The sequence below is a fragment of the Hyposmocoma kahamanoa genome, unplaced genomic scaffold (genome assembly GCF_003589595.1).
Source record: "Hyposmocoma kahamanoa isolate Upper Pololo Valley unplaced genomic scaffold, ASM358959v1 180, whole genome shotgun sequence".
Taxonomy (NCBI): domain Eukaryota; kingdom Metazoa; phylum Arthropoda; class Insecta; order Lepidoptera; family Cosmopterigidae; genus Hyposmocoma; species Hyposmocoma kahamanoa.
Window position 1 is genome coordinate 3,804,755 of NW_020653711.1, and position 11,897 is coordinate 3,816,651.

Consider the following 11,897-nt stretch of genomic DNA (forward strand, 5'->3'; position numbering starts at 1 on the left):
GCGTGTGCGTGTGCGTGTGCGTGTGCGTGTGTGTGTGCCTGTAGTTTTACCATCACCCTACGAGCATTTGCGCTCTACGTTCGATTCATATCAGTTCTGAATACGAGAAATGACGGTCCCAAATGTCACAGGGATCATTTTATCTTTAGGTGTACAAGAGATATTCGCATTTTCTCGGATTCGCATCGGACTTAGTGCCCAAGCGACTTCGGAGGTGGGTCCGGGAAGGAACCGGGTTCTAGATTTATCTTGTCTCGTAGTCTCGGGTTCGGAACGTATACGAATCGGATGCCTTCAAAATCGGAACGCATTAATGCTCGCATTACCTACTGCTTTGCGGCAGAAATAGGTATGGAAGCAGTACTTCCCTCTATGAACTCATTTACAGGAAACTCTATTGCTTCTAAATAATTTATGAAATTACTATATTAATAATATGCTTACAGGCCAAATATACGACCACTGTGGATGGCAACATCTTCACTAAAGCCTTGAAGTTTCCTGAAGGCACTATCACGGTTAAAAGGGAGTTCAATGACAACGAACTTGTTACTGTACGTACCTATTATGGACATGGCTATATTTTTTAATTATATAATAATGTTTTATAACGGCTCTTAAAATGCTGCTACATCACTGAAGGCAGCTTAGGTAATTTTCTAATGACTTTACGCAGTTACTCAATAATTATTGTACAATGTAATTTTCACGACCCCTCGGCGTAATTTAGATAAAAATGATCAACATCTTTTTTAAATTGTCACTAAAACCCTAAATTTTTTGGTATTGGCCATATTGTCTCTTGCTTCCCTGAAGTATGTTTGGCGGTGTCCCACTAGGCGTAGTTTGTAGACCACAGATCTTTATTGATAAGACAATTTTTTTTTTTAAATTTTTTTTCAGACCTACACCTGTGACAAGTGGGAAGGTACAGCTGTCAGATACTTCAAGGTTTAAACTTGTACTCGTATGTTAATTACTTTATATTCTTTAAAAAACATAGAAACCTAAATGATGTTTTATTTTTTGTGTCCGCCTCGTTTCAGAAAACTTCAGAGACGCTTAGATTTATTAGTGGTAGTACCTACCACTGCTAGCGGTATACGCGACAACCACGAAGTTAGATAAATGCAACAACAATATGTATGTACATACATAATATATATTTTAGCCGACTACCTCATTGATGTGTCTTATTATTTACTTTTCTTATGTAATGTAAGATAATATATAGAATAGTCGATTAATATTGACTGTTTTTGTACATATTGTTTTTGCATTTATCTAACTTCGTGGTTGTCGCGTATGCCGCTAGCAGCCGCGAGATGTTTCTTCCGAAATTTAATCATATTAGTCTAATAAATAGACATAACATTATTATGAATTTCATTAGTCAAGACGCTAGCCAATAATTGTACAAAGAAATTATCAAAACCTCTATTAATTAATTTAAAACAAGAGATGGGTTATTTTCATGTTAGTTTGCTCTACCTAATTTCGGTGGTAATTTCTATTATTTAAGTATTTGAGTATTATCGTGAAATATTAAAAATTCCAAAAAACTACACTCGAAGCTAACTTGAAAATTACTCACATTTGCTTTTCCCTCCTACCCTTATTAACTAATGCGTTATTGGCTGGATTTCATTTGTCAACACGCCACTCAATAAATGTACAAATAAATAATCAAGAGCTGTACTAATTAATTTCTGAAGTAGTAACGCACACGCTCATAACCCCGTACTAGGGAATACCTGTATCGCGGGTGCCATGAATACAAATATCGACAACCGCAAATTACATCCAAAATCACGAGGGAAATAAATGTAAGAAAACTTGAAGCCGCTTGAGACAGTGATAAGTGCATGCGTCGACTAACCTCACTTACCTGTGATCTCCAGGACAGTGTATGATCAATTATCGGGCCCATGTTCTTTCTGTAATTAGCAACACTTACTCCATGATACGAAACCTTGGGGAGATTATTAACGTTCAACTTGCAGTAAAGTCTGTTGCTATCCACGATTATTATCTGTGATTTCGTTGGGGTTACAAGCAATCCGAACGCATCATCCCAAGACGTCACCATAAGAAGATCCTTATTAATAGCTTCAATGGCAGAATGGGTACTGCTTACATCAAAATGTCTATAAATTTTTTTCTCAATATATACAATATATATAATCATTTGCATATAATTGGAGTAGAGGAAAAAATAATTTAGTGAGCTCATTTATAAATAGCGAGAAGAGCAGAGGTAGAAGTACACCACCCTGTGGTACCCCTGAAGTCAGAGGAGACCACTCAGAATAGGAGTCATCATTACTGGTCCTTTGATGGCGATTGCGGCGATAGTCCGAAAACCAAGCGATTGCAGCAAGGGAAATGTTAAGAGAGCAGAAAAGGGCTAGAAGGATGTCGTAGTCAACCGAGTTGAATGCACTACTGAAGTCCAGTAAAATAATAATGGTTAACAATCGGTTAACCATGGCGTGGTGAATATCGTCGGTGACGTTAAACAAGGCAGTTACTGTGCTATGACCAGGACGAAAACCAGCATTCAAAGCAAATACCATCTTCACTTACGGCCTTGGAAGTTGGAAGAACTTCCCGCTCAGCAACTTCGCGTAAAGAAAAAGGTTCACAATCAGGTCGAGTAACAGCCCAGAATAGTGAGCGTGGCTGCTTTGATAGAGTCGGCAACAATAAATGGTGAGTTCGTAAATTATTTACTATATTGAGTGAATTCAGGTCAGGTAAGTCAACAGTAAGTCACGATCTCTACGTGGGTAGAGATCGTGATTGGTGTGGACCAAGTGATCTCAAGAACTTCCAAGTTTGACCCGTAGATAAGCCTTCCATCGAAGAATGAATGTAACGCCGTTTGTCATTGTTAGATTCGAAAGTTATTGTTTAATAAACAAGTATTAAGATCACCCATCAGTATTACATGGTCGTAAGAGGCACTCATGGATTCAAGGGTTGTCTCAAATGAGTCGGAATAGTTAACATTAATACTAGGACTATAAGTAGCACCTACTAAGGGAATGGTGTGGTGTAAGCTAACCTCCAGGAACAGATACTCCAAAGACCCAGTGAAAGTGATAGAAGACTGGCTCAGCTGACGACGGAGCACGGGATGTGGTTCTTGATGTAAATACATACACCACCACCACTACCAACTCTATCATTCCAATATAATTTATGCCCATTGAGGGTAAAATGGGGAACGGTAACGACGGTTTGAGCCAAGACTCTGAAATTAAGATTCCATCAAGTATGACGTTGTTGAATGACATGATTAATTCGAAAATGTGTGCAGGGACACTCTGCGCGTTAATATGCACCAGGTTAAGCTAACTGGATTATCCGTGAAATATTCACCGCAGCTTAACATCTAGTGAAGGGCCATCGGAGTCAGAAGAAATAGAAATATCACTCAAGCACTTTCAAATTCATCAGAGCTATCAGTAAAATAATTAGTGTTTGGAGACACAAATATAAATAAATAAATGTGTAATGTATAAACAATAAACATTAAGTGTATAAACTAAATACTTCCTAAAAATAAAAAACCAGAGTCAATAAAAAAGAAGAGCCACCAGCGAGTGTTGGCAATTCAATAGTACATCCACAAAATCATCATAGCCATACAAATTAATAAAGTGGTAATACTTAATATATTTTAGAACGGAACTTAATGTTTAATTACGATAAAATGTAGACTGTATGATATAAATAAAATGTAATTAATTATTTAATAGTTAAAACTTTAGAACGAAAAGTCACATTGTTATTTCGACTAAAATCCGTTTATACAAATCCTTCAAAAAGTTAAAATTTTAGAACGAAAAGCCGCACTGACAGTTAAGCGAACATTATCACGGTCAATTAGTGGTTTGTGACCACGGTGACTCACTGGTGACCTCCTTGTGAGTGTAGCGTTCTGTGCTGCATAGGTGGCGCATTGGTGGCGGTTGGTGGTCTGTCTTGATAAACTTCTCTGTTTTTATTAGTGGTTTGTGGTGTCCGTCCCGTTCCAGAAAACTTCAAAGACGCTTAGACTTATTAGTGGTAAGCACGTACATACACAATATATACCTTATCCAAGTACCTCATTGATGAGGTGTCTTTATTATTTACTTTTCCAATGCAATGCAAGATAAATTATAGAATAGCCGATAAATTGAATACTCACCGTTTTTGCACATAATAATATTGTTTTTGCATATATATTTAAATTCGTGGTGTTTCACAACCACGATCAGTGAAATCGAGAATCGGTGTTACAATACAATACATATATTGAACTAAAATATATTTTAATCAGCAGTGTTATTATATCACGATAATAACTGAAATCAACTTACACTAAGGCCAACTATACGTATAATGTCGAAAAGATGTGACAAAATTATTTGTTAATTTTCAGTTTAATTTCCATAAAACGTAACGAACATACCTAGATACTATTATTTGTATAATGGTATATATTGGACAAAAATTCACGAAAAGTGAATCGATTTAACCGAAAATAATACAACGTAGCTCAGAATAATTCACGTAACATTTAAAAATTACCGCCAAACCATTTCTCAAATGGAAAAGTCAATTGACTATGTAGTTTTTTTGCTTTTAGTATTTTTTTACAAGTCTCATTAATAATATTTTAGGGTAATTAATTTGAATCGTAATTTATTAATGATTTGTGGATTTCAATGAGTAGTAACGCAAATAAGAAATATAATTGTTGTTATGTCTTGTTTGAAATCCTTCGTGTACGAAATATTGAACTGGTTAACGGTTCACCAACTGTAATAAAATCTTTTTTATTTAATTTGATGTTTGAATTATTTGATGTTAACTAAATTTATATTTTTAAATATTCACCTATATTAAAATATCAATTCAATAATTTGGTTTCTAGAGTGTACCGGGGCTTTACCATGAAATTTAACGAAACAAGTCAATTCCGGTAACCTAAATTGAACTGACCGTTTTGCTATTCTCTCAAATTTACAGACGAGTGAACTCTTCTGTGGTCAAATTATATTATTTGTAATTTATGGATTTAGACAATTGTGTCAGTTAAAAGCGGACCAGAGACACATACATGTTGTTCATTTGTGCCACTAATGTACAACAATTTGTATGGCCACAAGTAGCCGCCACGCTGAACTGTGCATTGGACATGTTTACCAACGTGGTGAAAGTATCTGCCAACCGCCGTAAGGCACTCGCCGATTATTCCTCAAGGTGCACCATAGGTACTAGGAAAACGATTCGACTATTCGTGTTTCATTGCGGGGAGGCTCCTTTTGTGCACCCCTATGACATTATCGTGATTCCATAAAATATCATTATCATTGATAATTATCACCTCGATCCCTGGTTTGTGGTAATTTATATTACCCAGCATTATGAATTTGACAAGACAGTGGGATTTTTTTGTTATAATAAATGATGGTATAGTATGGTGTAACAGGCTGGTGTCTCCGACACTTGTCTATTTTTCGTGAAATACTAACAAAACAAACGCTTGCTTGATAGTAAATGAAACTATATCAGATAACAAATATTTATCTTCATTGATATACTAATATTTAAATTCTTACTATCATTTTAGTTTTTGAAATTGTGATCAACAGTCGAGTCTGCGGAAAATGGCTTATTTTGGCAAGGAATTCAAACTAGACAGGCAAGAGAACTACGATGGCTTCGTCAATTTTGTTTACGATGGAGGTAGGTAACTATGTCGTAACGTAAGACTGTCAATATACGTATAGTTAATTTTAATTAAAGCGAAATCTCCATTCATGGGGTAAAAAAACAACGTTTGTTCTTAGAGTTTTGGAAATTTACAACAACTTGTTTTACTGCCCATGACTTCCTTATCTCAGCTGTTTTATCGATTTATAAAAATGGATAGAATGTGTGATGCGCGGAATTCTGATTCTAAAGAAGGATGCGACATCCCGTGTACTTTCTGACCTAGTGTTTTTGACGACGTGCATTAAAGATACCTATCAATAGTTGTGATTCATTATCAAAGCATCAAAAAAGCTGTGCAGCCTATAGATGCTGGGGCTATAAAGTTGATACAGGTTATGTTTGTAACATTCTCCTGTTTTTCGTTTCAGATGTATGTTAATAGTAGCAAAAAACAACAAGTTTTCAGTTTGTTCCTAAAAATAATAAAGAACTTGGGAATATTCCTAAATCTTCCAAACTCTGCCACATTTAACGTAATAATTAACTATTAAATTATATTAAATAAAATTAAATAATAATAGTTAACATGTTCTGTCGCAACGAAAATGTATAAAAATTAAATCTGCCCAAATGGCAGAAATCTGCCACAAATGGTTCCACTGTTTTCAATCTCAAAGTAACATTGACATTGGCAAGAGGCCTCTTGTCGAAACGTTTCTTTCGTCTTTCTCATTTAAATTATTGTCTAAACATTTTTGTCATATTGTGTTTTAATTTTTACTTTGTGTCAGTATTGTTTACTTGATTATTTGATTAGATATTTTATAGCTTTAACGTTTTATGTGTGTACTATAAAATAACCAATACTTTGGGTAGGTAAACATTCAATCATGCTTAAAATGAAACGTACGTACAAAAACGTTACCTAATCTATGGTCGAATTGAATCAATTACTTTGTGTTCTTGCATCTATTCTAAAATACATTGTTTTGCAATTTCTTTATTTCCGACTTCTAAAAATATACAAAAATATATTAATAGCTAGGCATAAACAAAAACGTAAAATTATGCTAGCAAAATCCATGAACGGCACTTCGTTGATTTTGCATCAGCTTTCGCCATCCTTCTTTGAATTTAATTTTCTTCTTTTTAATAATAATAATAATAATAATGTGCCAAATAGCCCCAACAATTGTCTTAGGAACAGTCACAGACATCCCAAATTGATCCTTCCGGGAAACGAGCCGGGACATCCTCATCCGAAAGGAATTATTACGTAAATCTTTTATTCGTTCGTATAATTTTTAGTACGGGTTCACATTTACGGAGAAAATCTTTGCCCATCAGTATTGTAATCTTCGTTACAGTTGCCGACGAACAATATAGACAAGCCCTAATTGCCGATAAACCCACCATGAAACTCATCAAATCAGGCGATGGTTACGCTTGGTGTTGTACAAAGGCTGATAAAAGCACCCACGAGGAACGCTTCGTACCTGGAGTTGAATATGATGAAGTTATTGGAGGCAAGAATGTAAGTACCCATAGATATAAATGAACTCGGTGGCCCTACGATTTGCAATTTGAGCGCTGGAGGCCCTTGCTCGATTCCCTGTAGGACCAATTAAAGAGTTCGTCTAGGGAAGTACTAAATGAAGTCTATAAGATTTAACTTATGTCTCATGATGACGGGCGAAGTGGCAGTGCTCCTCAAACAGTGTAGTGTAGGGTCACGGAAAATTGTCCATTTTGAAAAATTCATATTTTTCGTAAAAAGAATAAAATTCCGAATATTTTTTCAATATTTTTCCTTTAATTTTCCACAGTTGACGTTGACACCTGTCAAAAGTAGAAGTTACTGAACGAAAACGATGGAGCCATTAAAAAAAAATTTTTTTTACTGTTGTGAAATCATTTTAAATCTCGTTATTGTTTAGGTGGCTTTTAGCTTTATGTAAGTTTATTTTATAATTCACGCTAAATAAAACTTCAAAAGGTATGTCTAAAAGTAGAACATAATATAAGCCTAAGAAAATATATTTTTCCAATTTTTCGAGATTTTTTCGGGAAAAATTTCCACTATTTGAAGTTTTTCGGAAAATTTTAAACCCAAAGATTTAACGTTTTGAGTGGCACTGCTACTGCTATTGACTGGCGTGTCGTTTACCATCAGGTGCACGACTTGTTCGTCCTGTCCCTTGGTATCATTTAAAAAAACTCATAGAGTTTTAGAGCATAATTTAAAACATACGGATTCTTTGTGAACTTTTATGTTTGAAAATAACTCCACTTTGAGCGTTATACTAAATAATTATTTTAGCTATATAAAAATTCTTCTGTATAAAAATGTTCAGAATTTATCTTTACTCTACGACTAACTGATCAACTTAACTAACTTTCTCATATCTTCTAACTCATTTCTGAATTTATTAAGTAACGCCGTATTGGCTGGGTTTCATTAGTCAAGACGCTAGCCAATAGTGTACAAAGAACCAAAACCTCTACTAATTAATTTAAAACAAGAGATGGGTTATTTTCAGGTTAATTCTCTCTACCTAATTTATTTTGTCGTAATTTCTTTAATCATTGCGCAATGAAATGTCATTTTACTCCGTCTTAAAAAAAGACAGACTATAGATGGCAATTTCTATTATTTAAGTATTCGAGAATATTATCGTGAAATATTAAATAATAATACAGGATAAAACACTCGCAACTAACCTGAAAATTACCCATATTTTTCCTCCCTACCCTTATTAATCAATGCGTTATTGGCTGGATTTCATTTGCCAAAGACGCCAGCCAATAAATGTACAAAGAAATAATCAAAAACTCTACTAATTACATGCATGCTGGTGATTAAAACGCTTCATAATTAATAAAAATTAATTATACGAAATGGTGAACTATAACACAAGGAACTCTACAGCTATTAAAAGTGCATTATTATTTCCATGGTTTTGTGTAAGATGTACGTAATTAATATGGACTTAGGCACTATAGTCGGCATCCTTTCAGCCACAAGCTCCCACCAGCACGACTATCAAGCCGTAAGAGCTTCCTTCGACATACCACCGTTATAGAAGGTAGCCCAACAAACGCGAGGCGCAAACTTTTTCAGGCCAAATTCGCTGCTCCTGATTTTATCACCCTAGTCGAAAGGCTTCCCCTCGAGACAACATGGTGAAATGGGGATATATCAACCCGACTCAGAACCATTGCGCTTGCGGGTCCCCCACACAAAGTTATGTCTCACTAGCCCGTGCCCACTGTATCCGGCCAGTTGCATCCCCGAAGACCTGCTAAAGGCAACATATAGGGGCATAGAGGTGGCTTACTGGACCAAAGAAATATAACACTGGTTTGGTATTTTATTGGTTTATGTCATTGACACAGATTGACTATTTATGGTAGTAATCACATCTTTGCAGGCCAAACATACGACTACCGTGGACGGCAATGTCTTCACTAAAGTCACGAAGTTTCCGGAAGGCAATATCACGATTAAAAAGGAGTTCAAAGACAATGAACTTGTTATTGTACGTACCTATCATCGATATCGCTATATTTCTTAATTGTTTGTTTTGTAACAGTTCTCAAATACTGGTAGGTAATCAATTAAAGACAGCATTCGTTTTAAGTTTCTGATTACTTTGCGAAGCTACTGACAAGGAATAGCACACGGATTTTCATGGTGTCGCCATCCCTGAAGTCCCGTAGACGATCCCCAACCGGGTCAATGTAGAAACTTATTTTTTTATATTGTGGCGGATCTGGGTGTTTACGGTACCGTCGTTGTTTCCGATTTACACAACACAAGTGCTTTAGTTACTGACTTTGGGATCAGAGCAAAGTGTGTGATGTTGTCTAATATTAAAAAAAATATATTTATGATTTTCACAACAACCCTTCGACGTTATGTAGATAAAAAGTGAACACAATCTTTTTTACATTTCCAGTCATTTTCAAACAAAGAAAACCCTAAACTGTTTATCCCAGTTTATCTCAGTGTCTCTCTCAGTTGTAGACTACAGATCATTATTGTACTAAGACAAAAATGTGTTTCTATTCTTTTCAGACCTACACCTGTACTAAGTGGGAAGGGACAGCTGTCAGATACTTCAAAGCTTAAACTTGTACTCACATGTTATTACTTTGTATTATAAGTATAACAACGTAGAGGCCTAAAATGATGTTTTATTTTTTACTACTTTTTACAGACTAAATTCGTAAACCACGTAATCTCCATTAGTGTTTAGGGTTTTGAGTAGATACAAAAAACAAAATTATTAGACACAATTATATGACAATCTATAGTTTTACCTTTATTTCATAACTAAAAAAGGCATACAAATTGCATTTTAAGCTTTAATTGCCCCATATTGCGTTTGAACCAATTACTTTTTGTAGGTAGGTTTGAAACGGAGTTACGAGGTTTCAAATAATATACCATATCCGGCTGCCTTATTGTGGTATGTGTGTGTTATTGTAAGTGTTTTTATTATTTAAGAAGTTTTATTTTTGTTTTTATTTTTTAATGTTAAAGTCATAAGTTGCAATTTGTCGTACATGGTTTAAAAGACAATTCATTGGCATTTCATACTCCGTAATTTTTTTTTTTTGCCTTGGGCCAGTGTCAGTTTCGATGTATGTTGCCGGTTAATTTTGATCAAGAACGCCAGCGTTTAGGCAGCAGCAAGGTATTATTATTATTATTATTTATTGAGCTTTGGCTATCAGCTTAAAAAGGTAACAAATAATTGAGGAACTCAAAATGTAATAATGCTTAATCTAAAAATTAATTAATATAAGACTGTAACTACAAAAACCCGACATTTTTTTCTTGTCGATTATCGCTAGGTATTTAGTTTTGTTTGATTAAGGAATGGACAATTAGCACATGTCAAATTTCATGAAGTAGTGATGGGACACGATTAGTTAAATTAAGAATCGATGTTAAAATATATCGATTGAACTACTATATCACGATAGTAACTGAAATCAATTCATTAATTTATACCTACTATTCGATCCACGGGTAATGTCGAATATACGCGACACTTCTATTTGTTAATTTTCAGTTGAATGTCCATAAAATGTGTCCAAATACATCTAAATAATAGTATAGTGTAAACATTGGACAAAAATTCACGAAAAATACACAATTTAACCAAAATAACACAGCGTAACACAAAAGAACATGCACAATTTACAAAACAACAAAGGTCATTCAAATTTAGAAAATCACCGCCAAATTATTTCTGTACCTACTGGATGAGTTAATCGACTTTATACAATAGTTTTTACGCGTCCCATTACAAACTTTTTTCGTCGGATGTAAGTTCATTGTATGAAGTTGTGCAAATAAACATTAATAATATGTTAGCATAATATTTAATTCGAAAAGAGATTATTCAATGATTTATAGATTTCAGCTGTCATATGATTGGAGTAGTACCGTAATTACGAAAAAATAATTATAATGTCATCGTAATTTTGCCGATCTGTCATACCAGTCAAGCTAAATTTTACAAACTTAAATTTCGTAAAATTTGACTAACTTTTCCTCTTCAACAATTTCGTGGTTACCAATTACGTCGCTAGATACCACTGCTAGAGAAGAATACAGTCGGTTGCTTTTAAGTTTAGACGGGAAAAACTGAGGAGAGCCTCCGTGTTGTTGTGTTGAAGAGGGAAAGTTCGACGACCTCGGTGGCCCAACGGTTTGCACTGTGGACACTGGTTCCGGAGACCCCGGGTTCGATTCCCGGTAGGACCAATTTGGTAAATTAACTTTTCTAAATAGGTTCTGGCGGTCTACTCTCGTTCGCAGTCAGACATCCGTTCGAAACAATTACTGTCAAATAAGTAATACCAAACCAAAAGACAATGTAAAGTCTTCCACCTGTTTTATTTTCTTTCCCGTTCCTTGTCCAAGTTTTATAGCTTATACAAATAACTTATTCACATATATAGTTAATATTATAACTACATACCTTACATTCCAACTCCGTGTTGATTCTCTATTCTGAATTATTTCTTTTTTTGCCGGCTCACCTGAGGACCTGGCAAAATCATCAGCGGCGTAGATCCACTGAACTGCGGCGTAATGCTGAGTCAGGTCCTTTTTGCTGACACAGTATACTGAACTCTACACCTAACACAATATAACACTCCAGACCATA

General features: G+C 35.0%; 2 protein-coding genes across 2 annotated transcripts in view; both read left to right on the plus strand.

Moving 5' to 3' along the window:
- Positions 1–1,037, plus strand: part of LOC113225962 (fatty acid-binding protein 2-like) — a 5,272-nt gene extending 4,235 nt beyond the window's left edge. The window contains exons 3-4 of the mRNA XM_026458454.1: positions 447–554; positions 904–1,037. Of these exons, the coding sequence (XP_026314239.1) occupies positions 447–554; positions 904–957 (162 nt within the window). The 3' untranslated portion in view covers positions 958–1,037. The remainder of the gene's footprint in view (positions 1–446; positions 555–903) is intronic.
- Positions 1,038–3,941: 2,904 nt separating this feature from the next.
- Positions 3,942–9,916, plus strand: LOC113225963 (fatty acid-binding protein 1-like). Its single transcript, XM_026458455.1, has 5 exons — positions 3,942–4,074; positions 5,627–5,742; positions 7,080–7,246; positions 9,144–9,251; positions 9,791–9,916. Exons 2-5 carry the CDS (start codon positions 5,664–5,666, stop codon positions 9,842–9,844), a joined length of 408 nt encoding a protein of 135 aa, XP_026314240.1. The 5' UTR covers positions 3,942–4,074; positions 5,627–5,663; the 3' UTR covers positions 9,845–9,916.
- Positions 9,917–11,897: the final 1,981 nt, after the last annotated feature.